Genomic DNA, 23,697 nt, shown 5'->3' on the forward strand with positions numbered 1-23,697 from the left:
ATGCGTTCCACGAGGTCTCCCTTCCTGAGCGTTCCGAACCTCGCTTTCAGAAACCACGACGCCTCCCCCCCGTCGCGTGATCACCGCGGAGGTTTTTGACAGCGATAGTGTCATGTGAGGCTGTTAACCATTTTGCTGCTGGACACTTTCGTTTAGAGACTTCCATAAGGGTCTGTTGTGTGATTTCTGTCGCTTTTCTCCCAGATTTTTCTAGATTTTCTTAGTTTTGACTCCTAAATAGTCTTCTTTATGGTCTGTGGAGTAAGACTAGGTCTGTTTTGGGTCAGCAAATTAATTATGTAAAATTAACTTCAGTTTTTTAGTTGCACACAATTGTATCTACACTCGTATTAATTGTACCAATGCACCTAAAAAAGAAAATAATGTAAATATTCATCCTTAAACATTTTCTGCGGTTTTGTGTCTACAGGTACAGTGCCGACCTATACGTCTCCATGGTAACAGACAACAAACAAACCCAGCGTAGTCTGATCCTGCAGCCATGGGGTGAGAAGGGGTACATAACTGGGTTTCTTCATTGTAAGCTGGTCACAGTGCCACACATTGTATAGTGGCTGTGCTTGGTATTGCAGCTCAATTCCATTCCCTTCAGTAGGACTGGGCTACACCTAGGCTACGTGACTGATGGATGTGACGCCATAGGAAAGAAGAAGAGGCCGTGGCCCTTTACAACAGCCAATCGGCAGGCCAAAGCCCTGCCCACACGTCCCGGCCGATGACCCCACAATTTTGCAGGTAAAAGTGAGTTATTACCTTAGAAATCGCGTGCCCGTTGATCTGTGCAGTGTTTAAATCTAAGGGGTGCAGCTGTACCCCAGTTCTGGAGCCTGAGGCCCATCTGACACATATAAGGACAGCGGTATACGCAGCCCGGTATTGGTTCTGTACTGGGGGCCGAGTGTTTAAAGGGGATGTCCAGGATTACAAAAACATGGCTGTTTTCTGCCAAAAACAGCACCACACCTGGCCATAGGTTATGTATGGTATTGCAGCTAAGCCCCATTCAGTGGAGCTGAGATGCAGTACCAGGCACAACCTTTGGACAGGTGTGGCGCTGTTTCAGGAATAAAACAGACATGTTTTTTTTTTTATGCTGAAACACCCCTTTAACTCTACCCATTTAAAGGGGTTCTCTGGGTTTTCATATTGATAAGTCATCAGGAAGTCCGACACCCGTCACCCCTGGCAATCAGCCTTTTCAGGAAGCTGCAGCGCTCACCGGAGCTCCAATGAGCGCCACGGCCTCCTCGCAGCTTACCGTGCACAGCGCCGTTCATTGCAGCTTAGCCCCATTCCCTTGAACGGGACTTTGCTGTGCCTAGGCCACGTTACGGATGAATGTGACATCACGTGGTCTAAACGCTCTCGTCCTCTTCAAACAGCTGATCGTCTGGGGTGCTGGGTGTTGAACCCCCACTAATCTCATACTGATGACAGGCTGTGAATATAAGATTCCCGGACAACCCCTTTAAGTATAAATGCATATAAACTATATAAAAATAAATAAAATAAATAAGTCTAAAAGGGGCACAAAAAAGTCTGCGTGTTTGGAACGTGGACTGGAGAAGGGGCACATGAAACCTTTTATTTCTCGTCATTCTTCTTTCCTAGTCACAAGGGCTGACTCAGACCCCGTGATATGTAAGAATGACTCGTCAGGCTTTCTATTCACTGTCAGTGATACAAAGTGTATATGGTCTGAATAGAATGCCAGAGCTGCAGTGAAGACTGACACCACATAGGGAGATAGGCTTTGGAGTGTCAGCCACTATGGGTGCTGTAGGTGCAGTCAGTGACAGTGGCTCCTTTGGTCAGTAGTCGCCGCCTCACGTCCTTTGGTTTTGTATTCGGTATTTTTCAGTATTTTCCGGTTTTGGATAATCAGAAAAAAATCCCCAACACTGAGAAAATATAGAAAATTTCCATCAGATGTGAAGGTGAATCAGGCGCGGCGTGGCCAAGATTGCGCAGTAACTTCCGGGGAAAGTCAATGTATGGCCTCATGCACACGAGCGTTGTTTTGGTCCGCATCCGAGCCGCAAAATGCGGACCCATTCACTTCAATGGGGCCACAAAAGATGCGGACAGCACTTCGCTGCTCCGTTCCGTAGCCCGGCAAAAAAAACATAACATGTCCTATTCTTGTCCGTTTTGCGGACAAGAATAGGCATTTCTACAATGGGCCGCCTGTTCTGTTCTGAAAATTGCGGAAGGAACACGGACGGCTTCCATTTTTTGCGGATCCGCGGTTTGCAGACCGCAAAAAAAACAGAACGGTCGTGTGCGTGAGGCATATCTAAGCCTATAATGTGTACAAAAGCTATAACGTGAGGGGGCAAACCACATGAAATGGAGGAGTGCGAACCATGGCATCAACACATGAGCATGCAAAGAGAGAAGAGAAAGAAACGCCGCACATCCAGTAATACAATCTGTAGTTTATTAGTAAACACAAAGCCCAGAAAAATTAAAACATTGTATCCGATAACAACATTGTGTGTGGATCGATAATAAGTGCAACACACAGACCCGCAGACACAAGCTCAAATCTAAGAACATGAAAAAGACCGCCAAGTACATATGCAATTCATAAACCTGGCATCAAAGACGGTAAAAAATACTTATCAAATAGAAATAAGGTCGCTCGTGGTGTGAGGGTAAAACGCCCCACGCTTATCGCCAGGTCAAACTGGCTTCCTCAGGGTTCCTCAGGTTGTACCCCTGAGGAAGCCAGTTTGACCTGGCGATAAGCGTGGGGCGTTTTACCCTCACACCACGAGCGACCTTATTTCTATTTGATAAGTATTTTTTACCGTCTTTGATGCCAGGTTTATGAATTGCATATATACTTGGCGGTCTTTTTCCTGTTCTTAGATTTGAGCTTGGTGTCTGTGGGTCTGTGTGTTGCACTTATTATCGATCCACACACAATGTTGTTATCGGATACAATGTGTTAATTTTTCTGGGCTTTGTGTTCACTAATAAACTACAGATTGTATTACTGGATGTGCGGCGTTTCTTTCTCTTCTCTCTTTGCATAAGCCTATAATGTGTGAAACCATCAGAGAAACATGCAACACTACAACTCCCATCGTGTATACCATTCTAAAATGATTTGTGTAGACAGAGAGCTATTGAGCCTGTATCTAAGCCTCTCATGTGTGATACTGTGTGCTGAGCCAGTGTATCTAAAGCTGCACACACACATACAATGCTCTTTCGGCTGCCGGCTATTCTTTCCTGATTATGCTCACAGTGGGGCATACTGTCTACTGAACAGTGTATCTAAGCCTAATATGTGTAATAATGTCTACTGAGCAGTGTATCTAAGCCTAATATGTGTAATAATGTCTACTGAACAGTGTATCTAAGCCTAATATGTGTAATAATGTCTACTGAACAGTGTATCTAAGCCTAATATGTGTAATAATGTCTACTGAGCAGTGTATCTAAGTCTACCATGTATGATATTATATGAGCTGATGTTTCTAAGGCCTCTTTCACACGACCGTATGGCTTTTTCAGTGATTTGCGGTCCGTTTTAAACGGATCCGTTGTTCCATTTTTTGTTTCCGTTGTGTTTCCGTTTCCGTTTTTCTGTTCCGTTTTTCCGTATGCCATGTACAGTATACAGTAATTTCATAGAAAAAATTGGGCTGGGCATAACATTTTCAATAGATGGCTCTGCAAAAAAACGGAACGGATATGGAAGACATACGGATGCATTTCCGTATGTGTTCCATTTTTTTTTTGCGGACCCATTGACTTGAATTGAGCCATGGAACGTGATTTGCGGGCAATAATAGGACATGTTCTATCTTTTAACGGAAAAACGGAAACGGAATGCATATGGAGTACATTACGGTTTTTTTTCAGAACCATTGAAATGAATGGTTCCGTAAATGGACCGTATACGGAATGCAAAAAACGGCCCGCAAACGGGAGAAAAAAAACGGTCGTGTGAAAGAGGCCTAATTTTGTGTGATACGGTCTGATGAACTGGTGTATCTAAGCCCATCATGTGTAATACTATCTGCTGGTGTATCTAGTCCTATCATGTGAGACACTGTCTGCTTAGTTGATGTATCTAATCATGCCATGTGTGATACTGATTGCTGACCTCGTGTATCTAAACCTATCCTGTGTGATACTGTCTGCTGGGCTATTGTATCTAATCCTGTCATGTGTGATACTGTCTGCAGAGCTGATGTATCTAATCCATATCTGACGGACATTTTATTTAACCCATTGTCCGATCAGACAGCCTCATAAAGAGTCTCCCCTTAAAATAAATGATCTGCCTCTAGGAAAGCTGGTGTCTGAAAAGGTAGACATACCCTTTAAGGGATCATTTCATATGCCTGTCTTGTCTTAAAGGGGGTTTCCAGTCCCTTTGTATTGATGACTTATACACTGGACAGGTGATCAGTGGGGGTCCCACTGCTGGGACACCCCCGCTCATGAGAATAAGGGCCGTGTGTCTCCCAGTAAATATAAATATTTTCAGAAATCCATGGTAAATCCCACTATTTTGAGGCCTTGCTTCTCCTGGTGACCCCTTCACATGGGTGGAGGGAGGGCTGGCATAGCATATGTTGGGTGGGTGCTAGGTCCTAACAAGCCAAGGCCAGGATGGATGCAGAGTTGGGTTGGCACGTAAAATCTGTGCCCATGTGAAGGAAAGTCCAGCTATGACCAGAGGTGTCACTGGAAGCTCAAGGCCCCCAATCTGTAACCGGGCCCCCAACTACCATGTGGCACAGGAACTTCTGGACCCCAGGGTGCAGCTCATTCATTCTAGTAGTTTCCAAAATGTCTTCCCCCCCCCATCCATCAAGGAGGAAAGCAGCCGAACCCCCGAGCGTCTGTTATTGTGAAACCGTCTGGTAGATTTCCGTAAAGTCTGATTCACTGGACTTTAACATTCTTTCAAATTTTCCAAAGGGAATAACAAAAAAAAAATCCTGTACTAATAAGTCAGTGCGGCCACAGCAGCCAGCGGGAATCCGGAAAGTCTGTCTATCTTATATCTATCTATTATCCATCTATCTATCTATCTATCTATCTATCTATCTATCTATCTCATATCTATTATCTATCTATGTATCTCATATCTATCTATCTATGTATCTATCTATCTTATATCTATCTATTTATCTATCTTATATCTATCTATCTATCTATCTTATATCTATCTATGTATCTCATATCTATCTATCTATCTATCTTATATCTATCTATCTATCTTATATCTATCTATCTATCTCATATCTATCTATCTATGTATCTATCTATCTTATATCTATCTATCTATCTATCTATCTATCTCATATCTATCTATCTCATATCTATCTATCTATGTATCTATCTTATATCTATCTTATATCTATCTATCATCTACTTCTGTGTAATAACCTGATAATATTTGACAAGATGAAAAACAAACAATAAAACAAATACTGTAAGCAGAGAAGAAGTTACTGCAAAAACTGAGCAAGTCAAGGGTTAATAAAGAAGTAGCAGCGGGCGCAGTGCATGCTGGGAGTGGTGGGCTGCCTGAGTCTGGGTAATGTAGTTGTGTGTATAGGAAATGGCTGCTTGTGCTGGGAGCTGTGGCGGCTTCTCCCTGTCTGGCAGCAAAGATATCCTTTCCTTTGTTCTTGTGGCCACATAGCAGCAGCCTGGATCCAGAGCTGGGGCCCGGATACAAGGTAAGAGGGGCCCAGGAGCTGGGCTGGGGATGCTACCATGTATAAGCTGCGGCTTGTTACATATGATAGGTGTGTTTCCTGTACTGTACATGATCATCGTCTACTACAGAGCTCTGCATGCCTGGACATATCGACATAGCTGGTATCACGGGTCCAGACCCACCGCCCATCTCACCCGCCGCATCCGTGTGTCCTGTAAATAACCAGCACTGGACCCTAAATGTAAGAGTTTTAATTGAAATGATTTTTAGCCTAATAATATTTATTTGCGATAAAGCGTCCGTAATCCTCGCCAGCAGTTACGTAGAATTCAGTTTTATATTTCTATTTTGTAGACCTTTGTATTATATGAACTTTTACACTTTTCACCATAGTTAGAAATATATGCACACATATGTGTTTTTTAGGTTATTACTCTTAGCTTTAGTAATATTAATAATCAATGCTACCTACCGTAACAGGATTTTTTAAGAAGTGTGAACTTTTTATTAATTTATTTTCTATTAACAAAATAAAAATAAGCAAATTACAAACGTGATTTATACTAAATAATAATAATAGATGGGTTAGCAGTAATTCATAATATCAAAAACTTGTTTTCATTTATTATTTTTGTATTTGTTTCTATATTTTATGGTTTTATTAGTATTTAATATTATAGGTTTCTTTTATTTATATTTAATATTTATGTATTTTTTAAAATTTATGTATTTTTAATATTTATGGATTTTTTATTTATTTACCATTTATGGATTTTTTTAATTTTTTTATGTAATAGTTATGGATTTATTTTAATATTTATGGATTTTTTTATTTAACATTTATGGATTTATTTTTATTTCATATTTATGGATTTATTCTAATATTTATGGATTTTTTGTTTTAGTTTTATATTTACCATACTTTTTTATTTTTTAGGATAGGCTTATGCTGATACATTATTTTATTTTTTTACTGTATCTTGTTACTAACTAACCCCTGACATATAGGTAAAGGGCCACTGCCCAATTGAGGGCCTTTTCCAAACTGATTGCATAGACAGGTTGATCTAACCCTAACCCTGGGTTCACACCTGAGCGTTTTACAGCGCGTTCAAACGCGCTGTAAAACGCTTAAGACATGAAAACCAATGCTTCCCTATGGGAAGGGTTCACACCTGGGCGTTTTACAGCGCGTACGAACGCGCTGTAAAACGCCCGACGCTCAAACAAGTACTTGAGCTTCTTTGGGGCGTTTTGACGCACGTTTGTGGCCATAGGACACTGCAGTCAATGACACAAACGCGCGTCAAACGCGCGTTTACTATTACAAAAAACGCGCATAAAAACGCGCGACAAAAACGCGCGTTTGAGGAACGCTTAGGTGTGAACCCAGGGTTAAACCTTACACTGGTGCGGACAGTGACATTTTATTATTTCTCTTTTATTTTTTTATGTAATAGTTATGGATTTATTTTAATATTTATGGATTTTTTTTATTTAACATTTATGGATTTTTTTTTATTTCATATTTATGGATTTATTCTAATATTTATGGATTTTTTAAATTTTATATTTACCAAACTTTTTTTTTTTAGGACAGGCTTATAATGATACATTATTTTATTTTATTTTTTTACTGTATCTTGTTACTAACTAACCCCTGACATATAGGTAAAGGGCCACTGCCCAACTGAGGGCCTTTTCCAAACTGCATAGACAGGTTGATCTAAAGGTTTATCTTACTAGACCTTTAAACCTTACACTGGTGCGGACAGTGACATTTTATTATTCCTCTTTTATTTCTTGCACGTGTGTGAGATAATATGATGTCATCTACGAGATCCTGCACACATCCGCCCATGTGCAACGTTATTGTTATCATTCTTATACTTCTTTTTGCTTTTTACCACAAATGTCAGTAAGTCTTCAGCAGGACAAGGGTGTCGTTTGGCTTTATAGGTCTTATATTTTTGCTGCTTTTGGTTCATGGGTCATAATAATTAGCCTGTTATACGGCCAGGTTGTTAGTGTGGAATGTAATAGTGACTGCACAAAGCCGTAACTAAAAGGAGATTATTTTGAGCTCTGAACGGAAGCATCGACCGATAAATGTTCACTTGAGGAACTACAGATGCGAGATTTCATGTCATTTCCCAGCAGCGGCAGCGGAAGTCACTAATGAATAATTTAGTGCGATCAAAGTGGAGCCAAAGGCAAAAATACATACATTGCAAGTGTGGAGACGGCAGTGCGCGTGTGGCCGTCCATTTACAACGCGGATCCGTCATACGGACGAGCGCAGGAGGCCTCAGTCAGACTAATGTTCCCATCTGTAGATATTATTGGGAACGTTCATCTTAAGGCCTCACTCACTTTTCCGTATCCTTTTGACATCCACGAAAAAATCCGTCCGTGAAGAAACCACGTTTGGTCCGTGTGTCCGTTTTTTTTGCCCTTCGTTTGTCTAAATTAATTTCTGCATCTCCTGTCGGTGGTCAGTGAAAAACAAACCAGACACGGACACAGTCGTGGACCCATAGACTTCGATAGGCGTGTTTCGGCCGCATGCCTCTGTGATTTTTACACTGTAAAAAAATACTGGTGTGTGAACAGACGCATTAAAGTGAATGGGTACGCGCGCCGTCCACAGGAAATGCAGACAGCAGATGTCTGTGAAAAAGCGGAAATGTTAACGAGGCCTTAGCCTGCAGCTAGGCTACACTGCACCTAATGATTGTCAATATCGCTATGCGACACGCGACATTCTGTCGCAGGTCAGAGCGGCTGGTTGGAAAAGCGCACTGCCGCTCCATTCATGTGTATGGGAGCGCCGCTGTACTCGGCTATTGGGAATCCCCATAGAAATGAATAGAGTAGAGGCCTGCATTTCCCACCAGCCGCTCTGTCCATTTCAGGGGGGGGGGGCGTCCGTTGTCGTGATCGATGGGGGTCCCAGTGCCTATGGGATAACTTGTTATAACCAGAATACCCCTTTAAAGAGCACCTGACAGCAGGATCCATACTCAGGTAGGTACTAGCACGTTTGTTATTTTATAGCCTTGTCAGGTGTTGGTTTTTCCGGGATTTTGATATCGATGATCTATCCTCAGGATAGGAAATCAATATATGATCGCTAGGGGGGTCCAACAGCCAGGACCTCCACCAATCAGCTGTTTGAGAAGGCACTGGCGCTTTTGTGAGCACCGCGGCCTTCTCCGTGCTCCGCGCCCCCTGCATTGAAGTAAATGTGGCTGAGCGTGACACCAAGCACGGAGAAGGGCAGCGGTGCCTTCTCAAACAGCTGATGGGCAGAGGTCCTGGGTGTTGGACCCCCACGATAAATCCCTTAAAATAGGGCATCAGTATCAAAATCCCGGAAAACCCCTTTAAAGGAAGCGACCAATTATGGCACAGTAAATGGCCTAAAATAACAAATGGATGGATACTCACCGCTTTTCTTTGCTGTTCCTTCAAGGAGGGTGTTACGCTCCTGTCTTCCCATTGCTGATGTCATCTTGGCTGCAGCGGCAACGTTCCCTACACGCGGGTCACTGCTGCAGCCATTGATTGGCCGCAGTGGTCACTTGTGCACTAAATGTTACCGCTGCAGCCAGAAAAACAAAGAGCAGCAGTGAGGGCCGAGCGCAGCGCGGGAAGAAGCAGTGGAGGAAACAGGCGAGTATCCAATTACGTATTTGTTATTTTAGGCCATTTACAGGGTTTGACAGAGTTTTTATAGAATGCAGACAACCCCTTTAAGTGTTTTAACAAAGAATAATTTTCTGTGGTGTCGGGGGAACTGCTAAGGACGTCAGCCTTCAAAAAGAAGCCCCTAGCCCCATCACACACTGCTGGAATTTATGTAGCGTAGTAGGTGACTACCCTGGTCTCCACAGAATCATGGAGATCCGGCATAGTCACCTGCTGCAAAGGGCATCTGTTGCTAGGCAACGGACGGAACTTATACTGCATCTGTAAGTGAACGGATGTTCCGTTACCTGCCAGATCTCGTATCAGGAGAATACTTCTAGCCAAGGTTAGCAGCGGCAGCCATTCAGTACGTGCAGAGGCCGCGGCATGCTCACGCCGAGTATCCTTCAGTTGTCTCATTGCAACACAATGGAAGTCTGTTTTATGTCAGATGCTTCACCGCGCCATCTCCTCTGCTCCGCGGGTCACGATTTCCTGCATTAAATCGTGTTGTCTAAAAAGACTCCTCTGTTCATGTCCGTGACTCATGAATTGGCTCTTGCATAGTGTTTAGGCCTCATGCACACAACCGGATTTTCGGTCCGCATCGGATCCTCCCTTTTTGCGGATCGCACGCGGGCCTATTTATTTCTATGGGGCTGGAACAAATACGGACTGTCATCTGTCTGCTTTCCACATCCGTGTGGCCGTTCTGCAAATCCCATTCTTGTCCCATCTTTGCAGACAAATATCCATTTCCATAATAGGGACAAAGGAAAGTGGGGGATGCACACAGCCGGTTTCCGTATTTTGCAGATCCACGGTTTTCGGACCACAAAATACATACGGCTGTGTGCATGAGGCCTTAGGCTGTGTTCTATTAGTCCATGCACCGCCATTAGGCCTCAGGCACACGACCATATGTATTTCGCGGTCCAGCCAAGTAAAGGACATGTTCTATCTTTCTGCAGAACAGACATACGGATGCGGAAAGCACACAAATCGCCCATGTGCTTTCCGCATCCGTATGTTCGTTCCGCAAAAAGATGGAATATGTCCACAAAATGCAGACCATGTTGAAGTCAATGGGTCCGCAAGAAAAATGTAGACAGCACATGGTCTGCATCAGTATTTTGAAGATGCGGACCGCAAAACGGACATGGTCGTCCATTCTTTTCCCCCTTGATGGTGACTGGCTGCGCGCACCCTATGTTTCGGGGAATATAAATGCATCTGATTATTGGGGTCCAACCACTGGGACCCCAACTATCATGAAAAAGGGGATCCTTTGTTCCCCTTTTTGGAGCGGTGTTTGGACATGTCTGCTGCCGACCTATTCCCAACAGTCCAGAAGACTTGCATTGACATCTGCCACTCCGTTTCCGTGATTGGTGGGACCCTTGTCAATCAGTACATACGGCTAAGTATTTTTCGGCTGAAAACCTCAGAGGACTAATGGGGGTTGTCCACCTTTCTAGTGCTTTTTTTCCGACCCCTCCCCCAAGTATGGCTGGACCCCAGGTATTGAGCTTACTTATCTGATCCACGCCCTTGCGTTCCAGCTCAATCTCTTCCCCTTGTGTGTTGCTGCTCCTCTTGTAGCGTCAATGTCTTGTTTGACACGGGTCATGTGACCACCGTAGTCAGCCATCGGATGTTGACCCGGCTAGCTACAGGACCAAGCAGCTCATGATGGGAAGCCATAGAGATCAGGTAAGTAGGCTCACCACTGAGGGTCACTAGAAAGGTGGACACCCCCTTTAAGAAAAAGCCTTGTAATAGAGGACAATCCCTTTAAAACCAGCTGCGCTGTACCTATAAATCGACAGGGGGCTATGTTCGTCGGGCGGCTTCATTGGCATTCCCTGCACATCGGCTCTTGAATGAAGTCAGCAGAAAGATGAATATAATGTGGCTGTGAACGGCGTAGGTGACTGGAGCGGAGATAATGGCTGCTTCTGCCGAAGAACGTTTTATGAATGAGCTCAGGAGTCATTCACAAGCCGCTCTCCATTCAGGGAAATGTGTTTTGTCAGACGTCTCGGGGCTTCGTCGCTGCAGACGTGCGGGAAACGGTTAATGTTAGGACGAGCTTTACGGGAACCTAGAACTATTTATTGCCTGTGTACATTGAACCTTCTTTCCAGACGCCTTATTTTCCCCCTTTTTTTTGTCTTGCTTGTACTTGTCTGGACTTGTAAGGAAGATCACGGCTGCTAGATATCTAAGGGAGAGCTTTTTGCCTAATCATTTAAAGGTGGACCACCAATCACTAGAATGGGGGTCACGAGTCTCCCATTCCTCCTCCCCTGCACATCTGCAATTACTCTGAATTGCATTACTGCTATATATGAAAACTTGAAGCTCTTTGTGCTCATTTTTGATCAAAATAGTGTCTGGCCCCTGGCTACCCTGAAAGCTGACCTTTGCTAGCCCCATCCCCTAGGGATCCAGCGATTATGCAGCGTGACTATGCATTAGGGCTAATTCACTTGCAGAATGCTTGCAAGAAATCCAATTCTGTGTTATAAATGCATAAGCCTGACTGCAAATTGAGAAAAACACCACTGCCCCAAAAAATGAACCTCGCAGGTAAAAAAATAAAAAAAATAATATGCAAAAACACCAGCAAAACAAATCACAGAAAATATACAAATGACCTCAATAACGTATGTGAGACACCAGCCTAAAGGGGGTAGAAATCTGCTTTTCTTGCGGATGACATCTGTGACAAGATGGTCACAAAGAGTCAGCGTGTCCGTTTTTCGCTCTCCATGTGTCATCCGTATTCCACGGACACTGGAAATAGTTTCAAGAGCATCTCCTACAATGGTCCATGAAAACCACGGACTAAACATTGATGGCTTCCGTGTTGTGGCCATCATTTTTCATGGAGCCATAAACTATAATGTGCGTCAAGGGATCCATAATCACAGAGAAAAATAGGGAATGCGCCACTGTCTGTGGAAAACCACTGACGTGTGAATGCACACATTACGGCCTCATGCACACGGCCGTTGATTTGGTCCGCATCCGAGCTGCAGTTTTGGCGGCCCGGATGTGGACCCATTCACTTCAATGGGGGCCGCAAAAGATGCGGACAGCACTCCATGTGCTGTCCGCATCCGTTGCTCCGTTCCATGGCCCCGCAAAAAAAGTTATAATAACATGTCCTATTCTTGTCTGCGCTTTCCAGACAAGAATAGGCAGTTATATTGAAGGCTGTCCGTGCCGTTCCGCAAATTGCGGAACGCACACGAACTCCATCCGTGTTTTGCAGATCTGCGATTTGCGGACCACAAAAAACGGAACGGTCGTGTGCATGTAGCCTAAAGCCAATGGGTACGTGTGCTGTCCGTGTAGACTACAGACAGCACACATATGTGATTCACAGACGTGTAAATAAGGCCTTAGGCCCCTTTCACACGGGCGAGTTTTCCGTGCGGGTGCGATCCGTGCGGCGAACGAATGGCACCCGCACTAAATCCTGACCCATTCATTTCTATGGGGCTGTGCACATGAGCGTTGTTTTTAACGCATCACTTGTGCGTTCAGTTGAAATCGCAGCATGCTCTATATTGTCCGATTTTGACGTGACGCAGGCCCCATAGAAGTGAATGGGGTGTGTGAAAATCGGATGGCATCCGCAAGCAAGTACGGATGCTGTGCGATTTGCACGCACGGTTGCTATGAGACGATCGGGATGGAGACCCGATCATTATTATTTTTCCTTATAACATGGTTATAAGGGAAAATAATAGCATTCTGAATACAGAATGCAAAGTAAACCAGCGCTAGAGGGGTTAAAAATAAAAATAAAAATTTAACTCACCTTAGTCCACTTGATCACGAAGCTGGCATCTCCTTGTGTCTCCTCTGCGCTGAACAGGACCTGGGGTGAGCTGCTCCATTAAATACCGGTTAAGGACCTTCGATGACGTCACTCCGGTCATCACATGGTCTTTTACCATGGTAAAAGATCATGTGACGTACCATGTGATGACCGGAGTGACGTCATCGAAGGTCCTTAACCGGTATTTAATGGAGCAGCTCACCCCAGGTCCTGTTCAGCGCAGAGGAGACACAAGGAGATGCCGGGCTTCGTGATCAAGTGGACTAAGGTGAGTTAAATTTTTTATTTATTTTTTAACCCCTCTAGCGCTGGTTTACTATGCATTCTGTATTCAGAATGCTATTATTTTCCCTTATAACCATGTTATAAGGGAAAATAATACAATCTTCAGAACATCAATCCCAAGCCCGAACTTCTGTGAAGAAGTTCGGGTTTGGGTACCAAACATGCGCGATTTTTCTCACGCGAGTGCAACGCATGACAATGTTTTGCACTCGCGCGGGAAAATCGCACATTTTCCCGCAACGCACCCGGCTCTTATCCGGGCAAAAAAACTGACGCCCGTGTGAAAGAGGCCTTACAGTTCTGAAATGTATTGGATAACACTGACATAATTCTGTCAGTGTTATCCAATACATTCCAGAACTCTAGGGTTACATAGCATCATAAATCAATATAATGCTATGCGACCCTGTCAGTGCTCAGGAGGTCAGGACGGGAGCTGCCCCATACTCACGCTGCAAGTCCGGACTGCGGAACTCGCTCATCTGAAAGGGGCTTTAATTGCATCCTATATGATTGACACGAGACCTTGCAATTATGTACATGTTACCCTGGGGGGCAGGGGCGTCTGTCACCTCAGTGTCCAGGAGATCTCCTGACCATTGTGACCACCTACCCTGTCCTAGCTGTTGAGGGATGTCACAGATTTGCAATGTGTGTGACCATGAAGAACAGCTACGTCAGCTGCAATGATCAGATTGTCCAAAACACGGCCCAGACGTACACATGCCGTCTTCGTGTCTGGTACCTAATGCAGAAAATAAGAGACCATTTGTTACAAGATTGTGGGAACGCTGCAAACCTCAATTCACAAATTGTTCCTTCTCCATGGGATTGCTGGTGAGTCATTTCCACTAGGATGCTGGAGGTTTGGGAGCTGGGCATGTGCCCAGTGGAATCGCTGAGCGGCTCCCTTGCAGAACAGCAGCTTCCTCTTAGATTGCTATGTAACAGACCATCATGGAGGCGATTCTCAGCAAGTAGCATTTGTTCCTATCGCTCGGGTGGCAGGTTATTGGTTATGGCTGATAGACATCGGGTAGAAGTGCACTTGTGGGGGTCATTTAGTAAAGACCGGCTTTTTCCGTTGGTCTTTGATAGCCCCTGTGCCTAAGTTACAACAAGGTGCAGGCCTCATCATAAATTAGGTGCACCTCCGGCAGTCCATGCGCCTGAAGTCAGAACTATGCCAGCCCCTGACTGGAGTAGCTTTCACTCCTCTTAAGGGCTCATGCACACGACCGTTGATTGGGTCCGATTGGGCGCTGCGTGTGCTCTCCGCATCACAAAAAAATAGAACTTGTCCTGTTCTTGTCTGTTTTGCAGACAAGAATAGGCATTTCTATCATGGGTGGCCCGTTCTGTTGCGCAAATTGCGGAACACACACGGCCGTCATTCGTGTTTTGTTGATCCGCAAAACACAGCACGGTTGTGTGCATGAGCCTTAAGTCTGTTTTTAGGCATAAGGGCTCATACACACAAACATATTTTTGTCCGCATTGTGGCATTATTTTTAGAGGAGATTTCCCTGAGATTTTACAACCAAAGCCAGAAGTGGATTCAAAAGGAACCGGAAATTTAAAGGCCGGACTTCTACTTCTTCTTCCTGCTGGATCCACTACTGGATTTGGCTGAAAAACCTGCAGGAAAATCTACCTCAAAACCTTCTCTAAAAAACTCAGTGTGAGGCCTCATGCACATGACGGTTGTTGTGTTCCGTGTCCGTTGTTCCGTTTTCCGTGATTTTCTGCGGACCCATTGACTTTCAATGGGTCTGTTGAAAACTCGGATAATGCACCGTTTGTCATCCGCGTCCATGATCCGTGTTTTCAGTCTGTCAAAAAAGTAGGACCTGTCCTATTTTTTTCACGGACAACGGTTCGCGGACCCATTCAAGTCAATGAGTCCGTGAAAAAACACGGGGGCACACAAGATTGTCATCTGCATCCGTGATCTGTGTCCGTTATTTTCCTATCATTTGCATGGCAAACTTGACTTAGATTTTTTTTCACTTTCCTTCATGTCTGGTGATCCTCCAAAAATCAAGGAAGACACACGGAAACAAAAACGGAAACGGATCACGGAACAACGGAACCCCGTTTTGCGGACCGTGAAAAAATACTGTCGTGTGCATGAGGCCTGAACGTACCCTTACTGGATTGTATAGGTGCAGTGTCAGATCTACATGGGTTTGTGTGTCCATCCTTACCCTATGTATTCGCTTCTGGAAGGCCCCCAGCCCAGACCCCTAGAATCTAGGCTTCTATAGACCTTACTAAGCAGTGTCAAGCTGTTATCCAAGAGCTCACTTTACTGGCTCTGCTATATCCTGCCCCGTCTGCTGGGTCTCATTCATTGGTCACAAATATTGGCCGACCCACTGGCACCGTGTCATGAAGGCGTTTCTAGTTTTAAGTAGTTCATTATAGGCCACTTTCACATTAGCGTTTTCAATTCCGCTATTGAGATCAGTCATAGGATCTCAATAGAGGAAGAAAACGCTTCAGTTTTGTCCCCATTCATTGTCAATGGGGACAAAACTGAACTGAACGAAACGGAGTGTACCAGAATGCATTCCGTTCCGTTTGGTTGCGTCCCCATCGCAGACAGAACAACATTGCAAGCAGCGTTTTTCTGTCCGCCATGTGGTGCGGAGCAAGACGGATCCGTCCTGACACACAACGTAAGTCAACGGGACGGATCCGTTTTCTCTGACACAATAGGAAACGGATCCGTCCCCCATTGACTTTCAATGGTGTCGATGACGGTTCCATTATGGCTATAGAAGACATAATACAACCGAATCTGTTCATGACGGAGGCAGGCGGTTGTGTTATTGTAACGGAGGCGTTTTTGCCGATCCATGACGGCTCCGCAAAAAACGCAAGTGTGAAAGTAGCCTTAAATGAAAAGCTCTACAACTTTCTAATATACTTTATGTTTCAGTTCCTCGCAGTTTTCTTTTCTAGACCTCTGCTTGCTGTTGGTGAATGAGAATTTTTTGGTTTACCGTAAACCTGTACAGAACTCATCCTGCTCTCCTCTTCTGAGAAGGGGATACAACTGTATCCAGACCAGCCAATGGGCTGCGAGATAAACAATTTGTAATACAGACTGATACATTGTAGCAAACTAGCTGAGAAAACTGTGCAGTTGCTGCTGAAGCAGATATTACTGGTGGCGGCCGCAGTGCGATTTATCTCAGGGGTGCACCTAGCCTTTCTGCTGCCTGAGGCAAAAACTGAAACGGCAACCCCCCCCCCCCCCCAATGCCAATTTCTTAACCTAACCCCTTTTGCCACAATGAAAGTGCTTATTGTCCATCGTGACCCTTCCGCTGCCTCCTTCCTTTCCCTACCTGGTGCTGCCTGAGGCGTTGGCCTAAGGCCTCTTTCACACTTGCGTTGTCCGGATCCGGCGTGTACTCCACTTGCCGGAATTACACGCCGGATCCGGAAAAACGCAAGTGTACTGAAAGCATTTGAAGACGGATCCGTCTTCAAAATGCTTTCAGTGTTACTATGGCACCCAGGACGCTATTAAAGTCCTGGTTGCCATAGTAGTAGTGGGGAGCGGGGGAGCGGCATACTTACCATCCGTGCGGCTCCCGGGGCGCTCCAGAATGACGTCAGAGCGCCCCATGCGCATGGATCATGTGATCCATGCGATCACGTCATCCATGCGCCTGGGGCGCCCTGACGTCACTCTGGAGCGCCCCGGGAGCCGCACGGATGGTAAGTATGCTGCTCCCCGCTCCCCACTACAGTTTATGGCTGCCAGGACTTTAGCGTCCCGGCAGCCATGGTAACCATTGAGAAAAAGCTAAACGTTGCATCCGGCAATGCGCCGAAACGACGTTTAGCTTAAGGCCGGATCCGGATCAATGCCTTTCAATGGGCATTCATTCCGGATCCGGCCTTGCGGCAAGTGTTCCGGATTTTTGGCCGGAGCAAAAAGCGCAGCATGCTGCGCTATTTGCTGCGGCCAAAAAACGTTCCGTTCCGGAACGGAAGACATCCTGATGCATCCTGAAGGACGGACTGTCCATTCAGAATGCATTAGGATAATCCTGATCAGTATTCTTCCGGCATAGAGCCCCGACGACGGAACTCTATGCCGGAAGACTATAACGCAGGTGTGAAAGGGCCCTAACCTGGCCTCCTTGCTGGTGCACCCCTGGGTTTTTGGCCAGGCAGCTCGTATAGGTGAAGAACATGGTTTCCGTGGCCTTCACCTGTACACAGGCGAAATTTGCAGCAATTCCCTGTAACTGCGCCGTGGTCGAAACACGTTATAGCCTCCTGATGTGTTTAGCTCACAGATCATTGCCTAAACTGGCTACAATAAATAGATACAAAGAGTGTTCACGTTTACTGACAGCAAGCAGAGATATTAGAAACCAGCATATTAGGAGGGAAAAAAAACCATAACAATATAAAGTTTATCTAAATATTTTATTCTATTTAATATGCAGATCCTGTCGAAATCCAGGAAAGGAGTGAACCTCCCCAGCATCCAGAGGGTTAATCATGGCTGAAAACATCGAGGAGAAGCTCGGCGATCTCGACGTCAGGCCAAAAAGCAGTCGAAGTCGCAGCGCGGACCGGAAAGACGGATATGTTTGGAGCGGGAAGAAGCTTTCCTGGTCTAATAAAAGCGGCCACTTGGCCGATGGAGGCGCGGCGCGTGCTGCGGACAAGGCGGAGGGATCTGCAAGGAGCCAGGAGAGAAAGCACAGCAGCTCCTCTATAGAACTGGATCTGGACCGCTCCTGCGGACATAAGCTCTTGGGTCGGTCTTTGAAGCAGAAGCTGCAGGATGCCGTGGGTCAGTGCTTCCCCATAAAGACCTGCAGCAGCCGCCACCAATCGGTATTGTCTTCCAAAAGGAAAATTCATATCAGCGAACTGATGCTGGACAAGTGCCCCTTCCCCCCCAAATCAGACCTGGCTTACAGGTGGCATTTTATTAAAAGGCACACTGCCCCCGTAAGCCAGCCGCACACCCAGTACGTGGTTAAAGACGCCCCTAAGGTGGACCCTCTAGCCATGGCCGAAGGGGAGGAGGACACGTTATCAGAGCGACACGTCCTGTCTTGTGAAGTAAACATGGGGGCGGTAGAATCGGTCACCACCAAAGCCTTGAGGGGCGCCAAGGAGGACAGCGACGTTGACTCGGACGACGAAGTCCTGACGCTCTGCACTAGTTCTCGTAAGCGGAATAAACCCAAATGGGAGCCGGATGATGAGGTGTTTCTGTCCGCCACCCCTCCGAAATATCACACCCAGATAGATTACGTCCATTGCCTGGTTCCAGACCTGTTCCAGATCAATAACAACCCGTGCTACTGGGGAGTGATGGATCGGTATGCGGCGGAGGCCCTATTAGATGGGAAGCCGGAAGGGACATTTTTACTGCGGGACTCCGCACAGGAAGACTACTTGTTTTCTGTAAGTTTCAGGCGTTACAGCCGCTCCCTGCACGCCCGCATCGAGCAGTGGAATCACAACTTTAGCTTTGACGCCCATGACCCGTGTGTGTTCCACGCCCCCGACATCACGGGGTTGTTGGAGCACTACAAGGACCCCAGCTCCTGTATGTTCTTCGAGCCCCTTCTCTCCAGCCCTTTGCACCGGACATTCCCCTTTTCCCTCCAGCACACCTGCAGAACCGTCATCTGCGGCGCCACAAACTACGACGGCATCGACGCCCTGCCGGTCCCTTCTTCCATGAAACTTTACCTGAAGGAATATCATTACAAATCCAAAGTGCGGGTCCGCCGCATCGACATACCGGGACGCCACCATAAGTGATAAACCAGACGTATTAATAGTGATTTTTTTTTTTTATGGTATTTCACCGAAGAAAGTTTGTGACCCCCTGCGTTGGCACCTGCACATTTTCAGTGTATTTCAGTGATGAGGTTCATCTATGTGCAATTAGCTTCCAAGGGCTCATTCACACGACCACGCTCGGTCTGGGAAACGTGGCTTGTGTGTCGGCCGCATCCACCGGACCGACGGCAGCCCTTCTGTCCCGACATGATGATTTGAGTACAGTACAATAGCCCCGTGATCATATAGGAACTCAGTCTGTCACTATGATGCAATCAGTTCATGTCAGAGGAGCTGCCACCAGTCCAGAAGATGCGTCCGACACACGGGCCACGTTTCCCGGACCGAGCACGGTCGTGTGCATGAGTCCTAAGAGAGGTTTAAGCTCCGCTCCAAAACTCCTGCTTAGCCCTAGTGCTATATATAATTCTAACACTAGAGGGAGCTTACTGCATACATTTATGCATTGAATTCTATAATAAAGCAGTATGCACTAAGCTCCTGCACTCCCCCTAGTGGCGGCTGCAGGCAAACAATATTCTTTACTTTGTCTTTGCAGGGGATTTTTAGCTGTAAGGCGGCGCTCCAGCTGCTGTAAAACTACAATTCCCAGCATCCAAACATGTTCAGCTGTTCATTTAACTCCCGTAGAAGGGGATGGAGCACTCTGGGAGTTGTAGTTTCGGGACACCTGGAGTGCTGAAGGTTGCCGATTCATGCGGACCAAAAATACATTCATCTGCATGAGCCCTAACCGCTATAAGGATATATTAGGAAACTAATCGGCATAGAACGTTGGACCTTAAAAGGACACATCACAGACATTCCCTTTAATTATATCTGACTCTGGGAAAGTTGTGTGACAGCATTCAAAGAGTGGGCAAGTCTGTCTAGTTTGGGCGCTGTAGGAAGCAGGGGTCATTCAGGAGTCTGGGTAAGCTGTATGACAACCCATGTGGGTAATATAACGGCAATATTGCTCGTCACCCAGCTTTTCCAAAGACAGATATAACAGTAACAACGCGGGGGGTGGGGGGAGTACAACTGAACCTACTGGTCACCACAAGGGTCAGTACTGCCCTCCAATCACTGTGCCTAACAAGCCTTTTCCATACTCTATTTAACCATTTACTGCCATGATGCATTAGTGGATCCTCATATAATTGTTATTTATCACGTACCTCTCTGCTGTTTGCTGATCCAAGCTCGGTGCTGGAGGATTTGGGGGTCAGTGATGCCTGCAGTCCTCTCTCCTCCTGTTAGGCAGTAACACAGGGTATTAATGTAAAGCTATACACGGGTATATATAGTGACCGTAGTGGTCTCACATTTAAACAGGGCCTGGAATTAAAGGGGTTCTCCTATAGTAGAGGTCTACAAGCTGTGACCTTCCAGGTGTTGCAAAACTACAACTCCCAGCATGGCTGGACGGCCTCTCTCGGAGTATACCCATTTTTACATGCCCATAGCACCTGGCCAGTGTGGGTTCGTCCAATATGAGATACAACATGGCTACTTTCTGCCAAAAACAGCGCCACCCCTGTCCACAGGTTAGGTGTGGTATTGCAGCATTGCCACATTTATTCAGTGGAGCTGAGCTGCAATACCGGACACAGCCTGTGGACAGGGGCGGTGCTGTTTCTGGAAGAAAGCAGCCATGTTTTTGTTTTGTTTTTAAAATCATGTACAACCCCCTTAAAGGACATGTCTTTCCTTTAAGGGGGTTGTACATGATCCTGTGACCAGGGGGTGCTATTTCTGAATATTAGTGTCCTCATATATATGAAAGAAGGGCATCAGGGCTCAATCTTTCTACCCCCCTATAACTAGAGATAGCGTTTGTAGTGATTTACTAATAACTAACTTTTTGCAATTGAACTTGGGGGGGGGGGGGGGGGGGGGGGGAGACAAGTAACCCTAGGACCCCACCTCACCCCTCTCCCTGAGGGAAAGGAAAGGTTGTGATTGTTATGGTTTGCACCCCTCCCCCCATCTGCAGTAACTGCCCCTTTAAGAGCAGACAGGGGCCCCCTTCAGCTGTTGGGTCCCATCAGCTGGCACCTCTTATATTGCTAATCACAACTAAAATTCCTTTAATCCAGCCATAAGCTAAACTTTACGCTCCCGGGCCAACCCCCACGTGTCACGTACCGTCTAATATCAGTGCGGTTGGTTTGCCCCCCCCAGACTCCGGGGCCCTGTTGTGACTACTTCTATACCCCTTAGGCTTCATTCACATGGCCATGTTTTTGGTCAGCATTTTTGCGGATCGGATGCGTACCAATTCATTTCAATGAGGCCGCAAAAAAAAAAAAGCGGACTGTACACCATGTGCAGTCCACATCCATTCCGCGGGCCTGCAAAAATGATAGAACATGTCCTAGTCACGTCCGTTTCTCAGACAAGGTTAGGCATTATTGCAGCGGGTCCGCAAAAAAAACTAAAAACGGAGGCAACACGGAAGTCACATGCATCGTAACAATAGGACATCTTTTTTTGCAGGACTGCTGAACGGACATACGGATGCGGACAGAACACGGTGTGTTTTTTTTGAGGCCCAGTTGAAATGAATGGGTCCGCCTCCGATTTTTTGGGGGCCTTAAATTTTTTTGTTTTTCCCCTATTTCACACGAGCGTATAGAAATCTGCCCATATGACGGGTCTGGACAATATACCGTCCATATTCTCATAGGTAATTCATCCAGATTTACATGCGGAGTTCTTCCTTCCGCCATTTTGGATGCCCTCCTGTAGACTGTAATGGATGTAGTTGGAGGCAAATCCCCCCCAAAACTAGGACACGTTTTATTAACATTAGCAGCGGGTTCCGGACCACAAAATACCCTCACGTGAAAGAGGCCTTTATCTGATTATTCAGCTCTGGTGCCACGGATTAAAGGAAATGACCCTCTCAGCTGATGGATCACAACTCCCAGCATCAACCGGCTTAGTAAAGTTGGCATCCAGTTAAAGGGACAGTCATCGCTCACAGAATAAATCTTGTGATCGGTCATGGAGGTGTGATCCGTGAGCTGGCATTGCCACAGATGCCTGAGATACAGGGGCTGCGATGCCCGTTGGTGTGCCCGGATGCCTTGGTACCTTACAGTAAACCCCTTCTAAAGTTGACTTTGGTCTTTTGTTCCAGAGAGTGCTGCTTTAACAGTGACTTGTGTATAATATGTAGGTTTCCGATCAAAATAAATAACGTTTCTGGTAATCTGATGCGTAGAGCGATTCTATAATAATCATCCAGCCTGTAATACCGCGACCACTCGGAGAACTGCCCATTGCGCAGACTACCTGCATGGTTGTGAACCCCCCCCCATGGGTGCAGCATCTATATAGTGGCCGTAATACACTGTTTCCCAGACCAGCAACTATGTATCAAACCCAATGATACTTGCACGCACAGTGGAAGTCATGTGACGACTAAGCTCCGCCCAGTAAGAGGCGCAGAATGACCGATGAGTAATTTGACATATTGGCGCATGGGTAAATGGTTCCTAATTTATATATGGATCCGACACCTTCTTCCCTGTGAAATCAAGGTGATCGCTGCTTTACGTGCAAAACAGCGCCACTCCTGTGCACAGGTCGTGTGTGGTACTGCAGCCCAGCACATTCAAGCAGAGAATATTGGTAAGTGGCGGCTGCCAGGTACATATGGCGCTGCTGGGAAGCAAAGGTGGTGGAAATAAAGGTATATTAGTGTCTGAGGGCTGTAGGCCTCTTGGGGGGTCTTCTGCCGCCTGAGTCACTGTTTGTCGTGCTGCAGGTTCAGACTATGACCTCAGATGGAGGGGATGACCTTTTGCACGGGTCTCATGAGCAATCGTTTCTGACTCATCTGCGGCAGCTTATCCTAGTGCTGGGAATACCCCTTTATGGGTGTCATGAAGCCAACTGCCTAGATACAATATGACGCCGTATAGACATCACAAATAGCGGCCCCCTCCACTCTACACCCCTTTTACAGCCAGAGGGGTGAGCCGGCGAAAATCGGCACAAGTAGCCCATACCGTTCACTGGAGGTCTGCTGCGTAAGGGCTCATGCACACGACCATATTGAGGACCGCAAACGGCTGGTCTGCAATACATGGGCACTGGCCGTGTGCCCTCTGTTTCACCGATGCGGACCTATTGACTTGAATGGGTCTGCAATCTGCAAGATACGGAGCGGTGCGGAGGTACAGATCGGTAGCACTACGAAGCGCATCCAAGGGATTTCAGTTCGTGCCTCTGCGCCGCAAAAAAATAGGAAGTCCTATTCTTTTGCGTTGCGGACTGTCTATTGCGGATCACAGACCCATTCAAGTGAATG

The 23,697-nt window shown here is 46.1% G+C and overlaps 2 protein-coding genes across 7 annotated transcripts in view; one reads left to right on the top strand and one right to left on the bottom strand.

Annotated features, from left to right (window-relative positions):
• The window catches only part of WDHD1 (WD repeat and HMG-box DNA binding protein 1), a 148,696-nt gene that overhangs the window by 81,036 nt on the left and 43,963 nt on the right, over positions 1-23,697 (bottom strand). Inside the window, exon 8 of the mRNA XM_044276483.1 lies at positions 20,555-20,629. Coding sequence (XP_044132418.1) covers positions 20,555-20,629 — 75 coding nt within the window. The remainder of the gene's footprint in view (positions 1-20,554; positions 20,630-23,697) is intronic.
• On the top strand, positions 92-22,593 carry SOCS4 (suppressor of cytokine signaling 4). 6 transcript variants are annotated; one of them, XM_044276488.1, is made up of 4 exons: positions 92-170; positions 431-507; positions 594-756; positions 18,014-22,593. In XM_044276488.1, the coding sequence occupies exon 4, from the start codon at positions 18,069-18,071 to the stop codon at positions 19,350-19,352; it is 1,284 nt and encodes a 427-aa protein (XP_044132423.1). In that variant the 5' UTR covers positions 92-170; positions 431-507; positions 594-756; positions 18,014-18,068; the 3' UTR covers positions 19,353-22,593. The 6 variants fall into 6 exon arrangements, with proteins under 6 accessions (XP_044132423.1, XP_044132422.1, XP_044132421.1 ...); XM_044276487.1 differs by having other exon boundaries at positions 614-756; XM_044276486.1 differs by having other exon boundaries at positions 617-756.

The sequence above is a fragment of the Bufo gargarizans genome, chromosome 1 (assembly GCF_014858855.1).
Source record: "Bufo gargarizans isolate SCDJY-AF-19 chromosome 1, ASM1485885v1, whole genome shotgun sequence".
NCBI classification, from domain to species: Eukaryota; Metazoa; Chordata; class Amphibia; order Anura; family Bufonidae; genus Bufo; species Bufo gargarizans.

Bases quoted from the DNA above. Each gene is read 5' to 3' on its own strand.
- SOCS4 (XM_044276488.1), top strand. From the start codon at position 18,069: ATGGCTGAAAACATCGAGGAGAAGCTCGGCGATCTCGACGTCAGGCCA.